The sequence below is a fragment of the Sinocyclocheilus grahami genome, unplaced genomic scaffold (genome assembly GCF_001515645.1).
Source record: "Sinocyclocheilus grahami isolate Dianchi unplaced genomic scaffold, SAMN03320097.WGS_v1.1 scaffold985.1, whole genome shotgun sequence".
NCBI lineage: Eukaryota > Metazoa > Chordata > Actinopteri > Cypriniformes > Cyprinidae > Sinocyclocheilus > Sinocyclocheilus grahami.
Genome location: NW_015506164.1, coordinates 270823 through 286920, shown reverse-complemented (window position 1 = coordinate 286920; position 16098 = coordinate 270823). Strand labels below are relative to the sequence as shown.

Genomic DNA, 16098 nt, shown 5'->3' with positions numbered 1-16098 from the left:
AAAAAAAATAACTTAAATGATTTTAGCAAATGGCTGCAATATAACAAAGAGGGAAAAATTTAAGGGGGTCTGAATACTTTCCGTACCCACTGTATATGTTGGTACATAGGCAATACATTAGTGTTCTAAGAATCTTTAATAGTTTTCATATCAATATCCAATCCAGTTCCCTATGCAAATTACCATGCTCTCAGACAAAGGGTCATAAAACCCCCCAGTATTTCCAACCTCCCGGAAATTCAGCCTTTCTCATTGGACAAGCCCATCCTGAGAGGCGTGAATCTTCACAGACTTTAAAGGGCTCACGCACAGTTCCGCCCGGTTCTTCTACTAAATCTTCTGATTTCTGCCCGTATGGAGAGCCTGAGCCGGTGCGGGCGTGCCTGGTGGGCTCCAACATATAGCCCTTGCCAGTCTGCGGTTCTGTTCGATTCTGAGAAGATGGGGATGCTGAGCTAGTCTTCTAAGGACACCCTAAGTTCGTGCCAGGCCTCGGCCTTGATTTTCCATTCACCAAAGATTCTAGGATATCAGCTGATGTCTCTCTTAGCTCTTTTTTCACTTTTTTTCAACTCCCAATCACCATCGAGTCAGAACATCTTTGGAATTCATCACTCTTCAAACCCGGAAGAAAGTGATTGCAAGTCCAAAACCTTGAAACCATCAAGACTTTCATCCGAGACTGCATCCGGCCACTCGTCAACAACCAAGGCAATGCAATTATCGTACATTTAACTAAACAAAACAGAGGTTTAGTATAAGCTATAAACCCCGTTATAAAAGGCGCTAATGGTTTTACTCAGGTGGCTAACTGACTCTTTTCATAGCTTCATTCTCTGGTTTTCCTGATGGTTTCATCCATCAAGTCTCATTTGCCCTTTCCCCATGTATGAGTGATTGTATGTTTGTTTGTTCAGACTAGTTATCTGTTAGCGTTTAGTTAATAAAATTCTTGTGCACAAATTACATGAGTTTCTGATTCTGCCTTGCAAATTAATGTCCCTTTACGATTCCGATCTAGCTACATGCTCTAATGCTACTGTAAGAAGGTTGTTTTCTGTGGCCACGAAAATATCCTTTCTTAGAGTTGATATGAAATTAAACAAAATGTTCGCTGGACGAACAGCTTGGTTGATGGCAATTTAATTCTGTTACAGTTACTACTGGCAGCCAGTATAAATAATTGTAATTAATCATAATTAATTGTAATTATTTATAGACATTCCCTTTTGAGCTAATTTGCTACAGTGTTTATACATTTTAGTAGTATTTGTTATTTCAATTTAACGTAAAATGTTTAATTGTAATGTAAATTTACACTAATTTACATTAAACAAATCTTTGTGTCTGGACAGGACCATTTTCATTACTGATTGTTGCATTACAGTAGAATTAAGGGGAAAATGTGCTTAATCATGACAAGATCGTTTAATGGTTTCCCCAGACAGATTAATGAGATTAAATGTGGAGCAAATGGAGACTTAAGTCTCCTGCTTCTCAGCAGCTTGCTCCTGAGAGAATAATATCGTACATTGTCCTTCAGAGTTTCAGATAATATCTCAACAATGTCTCTGTGCTGAGATTTGCCAAAGCAATAGTTTGTGATATAAAGTCTGAGATTTCAGAACAAATTCGAACTAGGGGAGTCATAATACGTCAGCATTGATAACCATGATATTAAAAAAATGAAATCCACATTCATCACATACTATAAATATATCTATACTATCTACAGTGGGGCAAAAAAGTATTTAGTCAGCCACCAATTGTGCAAGTTCTCCCACTTAAAAAGATGAGAGAGGCCTGTAATTTTCATCATAGGTATACCTCAACTATGAGAGACAAAATGAGAAAAAAAAATCCAGAAAATCACATTGTAGGATTTTTAAAGAATTAATTGGTAAATTCCTCGGTAAAATAAGTATTTGGTCACCTACAAACAAGCAAGATTTCTGGCTCTCACAGACCTGTAACTTCTTCTTTAAGAGGCTCCTCTGTCCTCCACTCGTTACCTGTATTAATGGCATCTGTTTGAACTCGTTATCAGTATAAAAGACACCTGTCCACAACCTCAAACAGTCACACTCCAAACTCCACCATGGTCAAGACCAAAGAGCTGTCAAAGGACACCAGAAACAAAATTGTAGACCTGCACCAGGCTGGGAAGACTGAATCTGCAATAGGTAAGCAGCTTGGTGTGAAGAAATCAACTGTGGGAGCAATTATTAGAAAATGAAAGACATACAAGACCACTGATAATCTCCCTCGATCTGGGACTCCACGCAAGATCTCACCCCGTGGGGTCAAAATGATCACAAGAACTGTGAGCAAAAATCCCAGAACCACACGGGGGGACCTAGTGAATGACCTGCAGAGAGCTGGGACCAAAGTAACAAAGGCTACCATCAGTAACACACTGCGCCGCCAGGGACTCAAATCCTGCAGTGCCAGACGTGGCCCCCTGCTTAAGCCAGTACATGTCCAGGCCCATCTGAAGTTTGCTAGAGAGCATTTGGATGATCCAGAAGAGAATTGGGAGAATGTCATATGGTCAGATGAAACCAAAATAGAACTTTTTGGTAAAAACTCAACTTGTCGTGTTTGGAGGAGAAAGAATGCTGAGTTGCATCCAAAGAACACCATACCTACTGTGAAGCATGGGGGTGGAAACATCATGCTTTGGGGCTGTTTTTCTGCAAAGGGACCAGGACGACTGATCCGTGTAAACGAAAGAATGAATGGGGCCATGTATCGTGAGATTTTGAGTGAAAACCTCCTTCCATCAGCAAGGGCATTGAAGATGAAATGTGGCTGGGTCTTTCAGCATGACAATGATCCCAAACACACCGCCCGGGCAACGAAGGAGTGGCTTCGTAAGAAGCATTTCAAGGTCCTGGAGTGGCCTAGCCAGTCTCCAGATCTCAACCCCATAGAAAATCTTTGGAGGGGGTTGAAAATCTGTGTTGCCCAGCGACAGCCCCAAAACATTACTGCTCTTGAGGAATGGGCCAAAATACCAGCAACCGTGTGTGAAAACCTTGTGAAGACTTACAGAAAATGTTTGACCTCTGTCATTGCCAACAAAGTGTATATAACAAAGTATTGAGATGAAATTTTGTTATTGACCAAATACTTGTTTTCCACCATAATTTGCAAATAAATTCTTTAAAAATCCTACAATGTGATTTTCTGGATTTTTTTTCTAATTTTGTCTCTCATAGTTGAGGTATACCTATGATGAAAATTACAGGCCTCTCTCATCTTTTTAAGTGGGAGAACTTGCACAATTGGTGGCTGACTAAATACTTTTTTTCCCCACTGTATACTCTTTTTTTTATCGTAAATAAAAGAGGAACAAAAATAAACAAATAAAAAAAAATTAAATAAATAAACAGAACAGAACAGCACATAAAATAAAAATTAAAAAAGGTCTTTCCCCTATCAAGACCACATTTAATTTGCAAATAAATTCTTTAAAAATCCTACAATGTGATTTTTCTGGATTTTTTTTTCTAATTTTGTCTCTCATAGTTGAGGTATACCTATGATGAAAATTACAGGCCTCTCTCATCTTTTTAAGTGGGAGAACTTGCACAATTGGTGGCTGACTAAATACTTTTTTTCCCCACTGTATACTCTTTTTTTATCGTAAATAAAAGAGGAACAAAAATAAACAAATAAAAAAAAATTAAATAAATAAACAGAACAGAACAGCACATAAAATAAAAATTAAAAAAGGTCTTTCCCCTATCAAGACCACATTTTAATTTTTTTCATTATAATAAGCATGTGAAAAGGAAATTACAGTGTTTGTATCAAATCAAAAACACACAGTCACACTTTATGACATTAACCACAAACAGGAACCACAAAGAATGGATCACATTAGTGTATAAAATGGAATATATCGTTAATCTTACACACACACACACACACACACACACACATACAGTATATATACACACATTTTGTGCAGCAAAATAAACGTACAAATATTATTGCATTACAGACCATCTATATTTCTCCATGTAAAGGAGGCAGTATGATATCCATACAAATGACAGACTAATACTCATTATATATTTCAGTAAATCCTTTGCAAATCTAAGATGGCAGCACACGCAATGAGAGCCAATTCAAAGCAGCACTGTCAACTACACTTGACAACTGTGATATCTATAATGTATGAGTCTCCATTTCTGTGGTGAGGAACTTGTGCTGGAAAACACAAAGATGTGTTTGTGCGTGTGTATGTGTGTTGAAGAAGAATGAAAGGAGCACTATCAATCATTTGACTCATCAGTGCATTAATGTCTGTGTGCTTGTCAGCATGTGTGTGTGCTTATGTGATGAGATCAGGCTCATCTCTATGTCATTACGGAGCAGCTCATAGGTTATCAGGGGAGGTGAGAGCTATTTATAAAGCCTCTTTCCTTTTCCTTCCTCTCTCTCACACTCTTTTTCTCTGCACATGCTGTTCCTAACACATGTTCTCTCTCGTTCTCTCTTCCTACCATCTCTCTCTTCCCTTGACCAACTTGTCAAGGTGGGGTGGCAGACAAGCATTTATCCTAGACACTGTACATTGACAGTCTGCAAACACATACACCTACGTATGGATGCAAATTCACATGCATGCTGCACGTCCTCACACGCTGGTAATATTTTGGCCTACACAATAATTGTGGAACCAATGGGGCACATACATCAAATAACCCATCAAAAACAGTCGACACATAATTTACTTCAGACTTTCTTCAGACACCAATTTCACTTCTTTTAGGAATCACATTCATAACATTCATTTAGAAGATTCACTTCTTTTAGGAATCACATTCACATCGACTGAACATACAAAATCTCCTCCAGGACTCCTTGACCACTAAATCAGTATCACACTCTCACTAGTGCTACTGTATGTACAGTAGTACAAGAACTACTAGATTTGCTGGTCCAAAGTGACCAATACCTAACCTACTGTACAGTTTGACCTACTGCAGTGGTTCTCAACCTTTTTAACTTGTTTGACCTTTTTGACTTATTGACAAAGGTCCACCATTGTCTACAACAATATTCAAACACACCCTAGGACTATTTATTTATTTAATGCACTTTAATGTATGTAAACTCCTGGTAAATAAATAAATAATTAAATAAATAACTAAATAAAAACGTAAAAATGTATGTAAATTCTGCAATCAGCTATCAGATTGTCTTGAGAACCCTGATTGCTACTGTGAATGCAATTATTGCATTTGTATATTTTCACACAAGTGCTCTTCAGTGCTTGTCTGTTTAAGTAATTGCAGTGTACACGTTTGTGCTTTCTTAGAATTTGCTTTGATAAAAAAAGCATCTAATAGAATATAATAGCAAATGTAAATGTAATATCCTCCAGACATTCTGATTCAGAGAAATGAATGGAGCATATACACACAAACACAATTATCTGATGTGTTTTTGATTTGCTATTCATTTAACGCTTAACATATGCCAAGTTAACATTTTGAAAAATAGCTCGAAACAAGCTATAAATCTAGCAAAAAGCTATTAAATCCTCAAAATCTTTGGGAGTTTATTTACTGTGCAACTTGCAAATGTCATTACATAGTTGGTCACTCACTCAGTGATTTCCTCTGTAACCGTATGTTCCACCTGTAGACGGGAGTTCACCTCAATGAAGTAGTGTTTTCCATGCTTGTCCACCAGGAACTCCACAGTGCCTGCGTTCTCATAACCCACCTATGGAAAATATTTAAGAGTTGCAGTGTTAGCACGAAAAACATTTAGCATGTGAGCATATGTTGTTTATGGACCACTTTAAACATCCTTAACACACACAGCTCTACTAAAATTAGGTGTGTTGGAAGTGAACATCTAGTTGAGTACCTCATAAGTCTAGTTCACGAATGGGCTGTTTCTGTCCTGCAGAGTTTAGTTCCATCCCTAATCAAACGCACATGCCTGTAATTTTAAAGCAATCCTACAGACATAGGTTAGATTTTTCTGTATTAGGTGTGTTTGATTAGGAATAGAGCTAAACTCTGCAGAACAGTGGCCCTCCGGGACCAGAGTTACCTATCTCTGGTATAGTTCACACTGCACTGTGCTTTGGAAGGCATCCAGTAAAATGGGTTGCCAAGTTAAGACATGATACAAGAACCCAACAGATCAGCTCCACAGCATGCAATAATCAAAAGATGCTTTCTGTTAGAAACTAGAAATAGTGGTAACAATGTCAGATATTTTGATATGGAAATTATGAGAAGATGAGTAAGTTTGAGAACTTTATTTACATGTGCAGGTATCCCCTGGGGCTTCTGACTGAGCTCCCAGTGGAATGACAATTTTAACCTAACATGATAAGCAGAGATTTCGTTTAAAAAGCCCAAACTTTCCCTCTTAAATCTCTCAAGCTTGTAGAAAAAAAACCCTCAGGTGATTGGTTAATTCTGCTGAACAGCGTGGTGCCAGTGGAAGGAAGCAAAGAGGCTTCTGGTAAAAGCCATGAAAACAGCAGGACTGCTGGTCTTGACACCAGCCAAAAACACAACCCATAGAGCAGGAGATGTGTATGAGATATAGAGACAGACATCCTAGGGGAGATGAAGACAGTCTCACATTAAACAAGAGACGAAAACAGAAGGAGACAAAGATACAAGAATCCACTTCTTCTAAAGTCTGCAACTCTCTTCTCTTTTTCTGGTGTCTTCTCTTTCATAAACACTCATTCAGGCTACTTGGATACACTGAAGGGATTGAAAATAATCTGGTGCCAAAATTCACTGTAATCTGATCCAATTTCTCCCCACAATTCAGCGTTGCCTACTAATCCCGCATTGGAATGAGCTTGCCAAAAGCAGATGCTCACCCACACAAACAACACAAACACAAATATACACACACATATAATTTCAAACATAGCTTTGTAAACTTACTCAGACATATCACAATATTTATCACATATACATGGACATAAATCCACACTTTTAGATGCTTTACAGAAACAAACAGACTTTTAAACTGCTGTGACGCTGACTTGACAACATTAATTCACTCTTTTACTCAGCTCTCGCCCTTTTTCCATTCATCCCTCTTTCATGCATCATTCCATACCCCATGTCAATCGTGCCAGGAGGATTTTAGGCTTTTTAATCTAAACCGACTAACATGACCATGAGAAGAGGGTTCAAACCGATGTTAGCTAAACCACTAGAGAGGAAAAGAGAGAGAAAAATGAATGAATCAATGAAAGAACGTATGGGTGACTGAACAAACAAATAAATCAATGAATGAATAAAAAAAAGAATGAATTAACGAATTCTGGAAAGTCTTAGGTAAAACCACAAGGGTTTCTTCATGTAGAAAACAAATCTATAATTTTCTGTCAGTTTTCAGGGTGCTGAATTTGTAATCGGTAATTTGTAAACCGTTTCTCCATACATACACAAAATACTTTGCGATGTCAATGCAAATAGATTAAATTGCACCCACAAAGTGATTTATCAAGCCTGAATGTCGCTTCAGAACCTGCAACTGCATGTACAAATTAATACCACCGGAAGGCAGGAATTGATCTGATTTATGTAGGATACACATGTGGCTACTGTCATTGTGGCAACATGGAAAATTATGAGGATATTTAGATTTACCCAATGATGCTAGTCTTCTGATACGCACTAATATGACATGATTTTTTTTCTTAAGCAATTGATTTATTCAAAATCATAACTGAACTTCAAGCCGTTTCATGTAAAATTATGTATATATTCATTTAAATAAATATACTATAACTGGTTTTGATAAAAATGCATAGAACACGTATATTTATACAATAAATCATATTATATTCATCTATTATTCTATACATTAATATACATCATATAAATGGACATTCTTGAGTCATACATCAGAGTTAGCCTAAATAACGCTGTAAAATCAATCCAAACTCAAACTAAACAACAATAAAACCTAGACATGTCATAGCTAGAGAAACATAATAATTTACACCAGTGGTTCTCAATATTTTTGACTTCAAGGCTCCCCTTTATCTATATAACACAATATTCAAAGGCAATCCTAAAATAATATGTACCTCTTGGACGTTCGTTCTAATAAAAATAAATGTAAAAAAATATGGTGTGAGTTAAATGTTCTACTTCTATATTTTTAGTATATGTTTTAGTATTTTAATTAAGATTATGTTAACATAACTAATTTATAAAACGGTTAGATCCAGTCCTTGATTCTGATTGGTCAACAGCTGTGTTTTATTCACGATAAAGCATGGCTGTGACTGCCTTCAGCCAACGGTTCTCTGTATCACTGCGCAAAACCTTTAACAACCATCCTTAGTAACATAAACAATCAATATAGTTCCAGAACTATATAGAGATCTCCTTATGAACAATGACCACTGACTGTTGAGCAGGTGAAGTTTTGTATCGAGCAAGATTAAGGAGATATTTTCTTGTCAAATAAATAAAGGTCAAAGAGAATTATTAAAGGGGTCATAAGATGCTATTTAAATTTTTCCTTTCTCTTTGGAGTGTTACAAGCTCTTGGTGCATAAAGAAGATCTGTAAAGTTGCAAAGACTAAAGTCTCAAATCCAAAGAGATATTCTTTATAAAAGTTAAGAGTCAACCATGCCTACCTAAAACAAGCTCGCTCTAACATGCCCCCACATGTCTACGTCACGATGTGGGAAGATTTGCATAACACCACCCAAATGTTCACGCAAAGAAAGAAGGCGTAACTTTTATTCTCGCTGTAGTATTGTTGTTGCCGCCGCGGCCATGTTGTGAAGGTGCTGTGTGTTTCATTGTGAAAGCGAAACTACTTTGTTTGGCCTTCCAAAAGAGGACGATATCTGCTTCGTCATGCCTGGAGCTGATCCGTGCTGGTCGCTGAGGAAATACATCAACTTCATGCTGTGGATCGCCGGATCGGCTTTCACCATGGACGAAGCGGAGTCCATCCCAGGATCGCCACATCTCACTCACTCTAGGCCGCCGGCTGCCGGACGCTGCTCACTCTAGCCCACTGTGTGTGACGCTGTGTTTCATTGTGAAAGCGAAACTACTTTGTTTGGCCTTCCAAAAGAGGACACGACTAGAAATCAGTGGTTAAGTTGTATTTACAACACTGTTCCAGAACAGTTCAACCCAAATATTCAGATGTGTCCAGTGCATTTTATGGAGGACTGTTTCCTGATCCTGGTAGAGTAGACTACAATGCCGGCTGTTCTGACTCACAGACTGTAAGTAAGTTTTTATATTTAAAGAATTTGCCACTGATGATTCAAACGCGAGTTTTGAGCAGTCTAGAGTACCGTTTGTAGTTTGTCATTTCTCCGATCTCAAATGCAGACATGGTTTTATGTTTACGTGGCACGATGCAATGTGTAATGTCTTAATTACTTAATTTTAGGGAATTAATTATTATTAATTCATTCAGGTTTTGAGAGGAATCGGATCTGAAAATTCGAGGTCCACCTGATTAAAACTGATTTCAAATTTGATAGTTTACACTCTATCAGCTACTCGGCCAGCGAGACGTTAATGTCAGTGTATATTACCAATTTGACTATATGTATTTTCCCTGGTCACGGGCTAATACGTTCTTTGATAATTTGTAAGCTCTTAGCGAGGTAACATGATCTTTGACAAGGGTTTGACTTTAAAATTATATGACACCAGACAATGATTCTTTATAAATGAAACACAAATTTTATTGGCTATTCTAGATTACATTAAACTAAGCTAAAACATACACATACATACACATACACACACATACACACAGAGATTCAAGGAAATTAGTTAATGGAGTTGCATGAAGTTTTCTTGGTTCTAACACTCGTTTCCACGAGTGGTTTTAAATTCAGCCTGAGAGAATTCACAAAGCAGATATTTTGTCTTAAGTTTACTGCTTAAATCAATCATCAGCGTCAGTTCAGCAGATAGAAGATTTTGTTCGTTTACTTGCGTTTTGCTTTGGGTGACAGCTGAAAAGCTGAGTCGTTCCTCGTGGCTACTGGAGGGGGTTCCGTTGCTGATTGGCTGTTGATTTGGCACCGGAATGACGTTTGGATGACGTCCTTTTGGGGTAGCCCTCATTGGATTGGTTGCTTGCCGGGTTACGGAAGAGGCTTGAGCAGTTCTGCTGAAAAGTCTGAGTTTGCAAGGCTTTGAGTTCTTTGAAGTTCGCAGTCGCGGAGTTTCAGCTGAAGTGTTTGAGTTCTGGAGTTTCGCTGTGCAATGTTATGGCATGGGAGCGCTTGTAGCGCTCACCAAAGTGAAAGCCAAAGGTCTTGAGAGAGAGAGAGAGCGAGCGAGAGCGTAAGACACGAGAGGGCTTTGTGTCCAATTTTAAGCAGGCTGACTTTTGTCCAGCCCACAGGTCGTTGTCCAATCAGATGGTGTCTTAGCCACGCCCCATACCGTTTCTTATCATGCATGAATCGCATGCTGTTTGTGGGGAGTATTTCTGCAGGTTTTGTTAACTTCTATAAAGTGTCGTACAACACACACCGATCAAAATAACAGCTTTTCACTCATTTCAACAATCTGCATTTGTCGTGCCCATTCATTCAAGATTAAACTTCACATATTACACACCTTTTAATAATCGTGGTTTCTATATGTTGTGAACGAACCTTCCAGTTCTGATACAAAGAAAGCTTTGTTGTCTCCTGATTGAATTAGTTTAGATCTCATGAGTAGATGAGACAAGACTGACAGGAAATCGCCCCCCGAATATTGGAGTCATGTGCTGGGATGATTCCATGGCATATCAGTGTCTGTTATATATATATTATGTCCCCACTGGATGCAACAAATGCCTCGTTTATAATGGCTTTTAATGTTTTTGTCTCGTCGCTCCGGCCAGGACAAGGCATCACATCTACTTATTGTAGAACGTTTCAAAAACATTTAACTTGGATAATCTTTTCACTTTTATTTTACCGCTGTCTCAACTTTTAAGCCATCAAAATTAAAATTAGTTTATTTACAAACTGCAATAAGGTTGGTGAAATCACTGGAAATCTTTTATTTGTAGTTTTGTCAGTTAAATAAAAGGTTAAAGAGAATTACAAATCACAGGTTCTTGTTTTTATAGCATTTTACAAAATGTACAAACTTTTTTTGGAAATGGGGTTGTACATTTATGCCCCAAACAAGAAAAGATGGCTTCAATCAGGTTGCTGCAGTTTTTCAGGAGATGAACAGGAATGCTAACGGATAGCTTTCTGCAGATGCTACTGACCTCCTTGACCTGAATTCGATAAACTTTATTCTGCTACTTTCCTTTATGATCCAGTGTCAAATAGGCAGGTTATAACGAGCACCATAAGGAGGGGCAGGATTAAACGACAGATGGTGAAGAGTAGAGTGGGGGGGGGGTGGAGAGAGAGAGAGATGCAATCCGTGTCTTTTTGATCAGACTTGTTTGTGGTGACATGTGTGATTATAATCAGCTCTCAAGTGGCTGCTATGGTGACCATTTGCCTACAGATATGACCCAGAATATGCCAATGAGAAACATAGTAATTGGGTGCAAAGATGAAGAATAGACACATATGTGAATACATGAGGAGAATAAATGGAGAAGTACAAAACCACTATGGTTATTAGAACTCATCATTGTTCAATCATTACTGGCAGCATGTCAGAGCTCCAGACGTGCTCAGCCTCAACTCACTGCTTTAGTGACATCTAGAGAACGCTTTATGTTATGAACTAATGAAAATATTTAACTGAGTGTAAGAAAGTATAATAAACAAGACAAGTTCAAACTTATAAAACTTCTTATTATGAGGCTCTGCTTTACTGTTATAGATTTTATATCACAGTGTTTCAGACAATAAAGCAGATGGACGATTTCCTGTTCGGAAAACATTAGAGAGGCAATCACACAAACACGGCCTTTCATGCCCTACAGTGAGCATTCTACTAGCTCTTTGAGCAAAAGCGCAATGTTGGGAAAATTACTGGGATCATCCCCTCCTTCAATTAATCCGGAATTGGCCCAAAGAGGGAAGGAAGAAAATAATAAATTCACTGATTCAGATTGGGGAAGTCATGGCCTAATGGTTAGCGAGTCGGACTCGTAACCCAAAGGTTGCGGGTTCGAGTCTCGTAAGTATCGGCAGGGATTGTAGGTGGGGGGAGTGAATGTACAGCACTCTCTCCCACCTTCAATACCACGACTGAGGTACCCTTGACCAAAGGGATTGTAGGTGGGGGGAGTGAATGTAGCCGCAGCATAAATGGCTGCCCACTGCTCCGTGTGTGTGTTCACGGTTTGTGTGTGTTCACTGCTGTGTGTGTGCGCACTTTGGATGGGTTAAATGCAGAGCACTAATTCCAAGTATGGGTCACCATACTTGGCCACATGTCACTTCACTTCATAAAAAACAGATCTATATACTGTATATAAAAGAAACAACCAAACAAAAGTGAACAAATGAGTGAGGGAGTGAGTAAATGAGTGAGTCTGAGTGAGTCAGTGAGTCAATGGTTGAGTGAATGAGTCTGTGAGTGAGTGATTGAGTAAGTGAGTTGGAGAGTGAGTCAGTAAATGAGTCAGTAAGCAAATGAGTCAGTGATTGAACGAATCAGTGAGTGAGTAAATCAGTGAGCCAATCTGCATGCTTATGCAATACTCTATACCATTTTGTAGTATACATAGTGTAGAGTTGTGTGTTCACACTGAAACATCTAAAAAGAAAAAGTACACTCCAAATACCTAGATGATGTACTTATTTAACAGAAAAAGTATAAAATGTTGGACACGTCATACACTCAGCTGCCAGTTTTCCTTAAGTAGTGGAAAGGGAGGGGCTGTCAGACTGTGCATAGTTTATAGTGCATGTCATTTGGGACTAACTATAAGTGAGTGAGTCAGTAAAAGAGTGAATCAATGAGTAAGTGATTGAGCAAGTGACTGAGTCTGAGTGAGTGAGTGAGTGAGTGAAGAGATCAATACTTCACAGCTCTTTAGTAATCTTGAGGGATAAGAACGGTTGTCATGGCAACATAAACAATGACAAATAAACCCAGGGGCCAGTTGCATAAACATAGCCACTATGTTAAGACTTAGTCTTAAGAAATAGTTTAACGAACTAGTAGTTAGCCAAGAGGTAATCAGCGTTACTTTTCGGACTCAAATTGGGTCAATCTAACTTTTTGTAACTGACTTTTAAAAACTAAAGACTAATCTAAGCAGTTTATGCAACCGGCCCCAGAATAAAACATGCTCATGCTATTAATTGTTTTGACATACCAGTCGTGAGGTTATTTTAATTATCCCGTTTCGTATTTTAATTATCATTAAACCAGCATTTAATGATTTGAAAACTCACAGTAAATACTGCTCAGCGTTCAACAAAGTTAGTAAGTCTCACACAGGCGCGGACATGACTGCTGAGAGAAATTATATGAAAGAATGTTTGATTGAATGAATTGTATGAATGCATAATAGCGAACCGACTGTCTTCAGAAAAGTTTCTATGGCATTTGCTTTTCATCTTCCCTCAGAGTAAAGTAGTGTTTATAAGTGCAGCGCTGCCTTGTTTACAGCGGTTACTGGGGAAACAGCTCTATTTCTGCTGTTCCTTAAGTGCCACCTGCTGTCAGACACAACCCGTCTGACATTTCTGTTCAAATCAATACAAAAAACGGACAACATTTTTGTTGTAAATCTTAACCGGTCGATGGAAAATAGAATCCCTTGTTATCCGAAGTGTTAAGATTTTTAGAATGCATATTAGCTTATGCAGAACTGTTATATGGAGCAAATAAATTATAAGTCCTGAGCTTTTTCGTTTACATAAGCATTTTTATCATGCTTGTATGAAAATAAGATTGGACATTTTTGAAAGTGAAATTGAAAGTGAAAGTGAAATTACTAAAACTAAACATAGGAGCCTGATAAAAATGCTAATTTAACAGAAAAAAATAAAAAATAAAATAAAATATGGACCGATTTAATAGTGGTTTTTGCATCTTAAGTTTTCAATTTATCATTCTAACTCATCCATTTCATAAATAAAGGCTAAAGGCTGAAATGTGAGGTTAATCATTTTAGAAAACTTTTTTTTTTGGTCAAAGCTTTATTTGAACATAGTAGATATATTCATATATTCATATATTCATCAGTAGATAACGTTATGAATATTTTTTGTTCGTTTAAAATCTGGCCATTATTTTGAATGTTTTTATTTAAATGTTTATGTAAACAAAAAGTGATACACTTTTTTTTGCCAGTGATTCTAATTTTATTTGTTGGTTTTGACATAAAACCTGGTTAAATTATTTTTCTGTGTGTATCAGTACTTTTTGAAAATTTTCAGCACATTTAACAAAACTGTGTATAACTGTTTGGATTGATACATTAAGAGATTATTGTATTTAAGTATGCATTAAGTATTGTATTACATGGGTAGCTCTCAGCCACTTTCATTTTTAAAAAGTAGCTCTCGAATGAAATAAGTTTGGAGACCCTTGATTTAGATTTAGATTTAAATTGAAGTGTAAACATGTAAACCTTTCTCTGTATGATAATTGTTTCCACTTTGAGTTCCAATGTCCATCCTTTGTCCTACTCTCCCCTCCCTCTTCCTTTGCATTGTAAAAATGAAGTTCTGCTGAATCCACCAAACTGGCCCACAGACAAGACAATAACAATCATGGCAAACATCCCATAATACTCAGTAAGACCCCAAAGCTTCAGTGAATATAATCCAAGGCATCCATGCTAAAATGGAAAACAAACAAACAAAATTCTCAACTCCACCCCTTCCACACACATACACACACACACACACACTCCAGACGAAACCAGTGAAATTCTGGTGGAATTAAGATTGATGTTCTGAGTCGGAATATAAAATAAGAGCCAGCAGATAAGTGCAGTCCTAAAGCTTGTTAACACCAGCAGGACATTCTGCAGAAGACCATTTCTGCCGGTCTCTCTTCATCTCTCTGTGCATTAAATGCATTAAATATGAGCTCCTGCATGAACAGCTCAAGCTAGAATGGCTTGAAAACTCAAATGAAGGTGTAGAACCATCTCAAGGATGATCAGAAGAAATGGACAGCACCTGAGTTAAATATATGAGTGTCACAGCAAAGGGTCTGAATACTTAGGACCATGTGATATTTCAGTTTTTCTTTTTTAATAAATCTGCAAAAATGTCAACATTTCTGTGTTTTTCTGTCAATATAGGGTGCTGTGTGTACATTAATGAGGAAAAAAAATTAACTTAAATGATTTTAGCAAATGGCTGCAATATAACAAAGTGTGAAAAATTTAAGGGGGTCTGAATACTTTCCGTACCCACTGTATATATATATATAAAAGTTTGCGCATATGTTTCTGAGAACTTTTGCAACAATTGTGAATGCAGCTCACATCAGGTGGCACAGACAAGAGCTTAAGAGCTTAGAGTACAGAAATGTATTTGTTGCTAAAGTGTGTTTGTTTGTATACACTTTCAGGCATGGAAATTTATAGATACACAAAGAAGATGAGGCTATATATGCAGTGAACTGTGAATAAGCCAGTTTATTCAGTATGTGGGTGGATGGGATAGGTAAAACGACTTCTCTCTGATGCATGTCGGATGGCACCAATCATTTATATACATAATCCAATATATATACAGAAGTACATTACAATATGAAAGAAAAGATCTGTCAACTACTTCTATTTCTTCGGAACTTTAACACTTCCATTATTCTAGTTAATGATTGTTATTCCATAACAAACCCCTGTGGAATGAAACGGAATACTTACTGCATTTCTGGCCCTCAAGTAGTCTGTTTCCAACCATTCATATTCAAATTCAAATTCGCATTTTATACAATACAACTCGTAATCTTTAACTATACACTGTCAAACAACCAGTCAGTAACTACACTGATTTACGTCTCACAAGCCTTAAGTGCAAAACACATTAAGAGTTAAAAGTTACATTAAGAGGCCTATTGGTTTATTTTGAAATCAACATGAAAAAGTGATAACTTGTCATTCAGTAAGTGAATTACATGGATTTAGCAACCTCTGACTGATTTATAAGGGATTTTGATTC

At 37.5% G+C, this 16098-nt stretch overlaps 1 protein-coding gene across 1 annotated transcript in view; it reads right to left on the bottom strand.

Moving 5' to 3' along the window:
• The window catches only part of LOC107565168 (pyruvate carboxylase, mitochondrial-like), a 114262-nt gene that overhangs the window by 58225 nt on the left and 39939 nt on the right, over positions 1–16098 (bottom strand). Inside the window, exon 8 of the mRNA XM_016250384.1 lies at positions 5624–5742. Within this exon, the coding sequence (XP_016105870.1) occupies positions 5624–5742 (119 nt within the window). The remainder of the gene's footprint in view (positions 1–5623; positions 5743–16098) is intronic.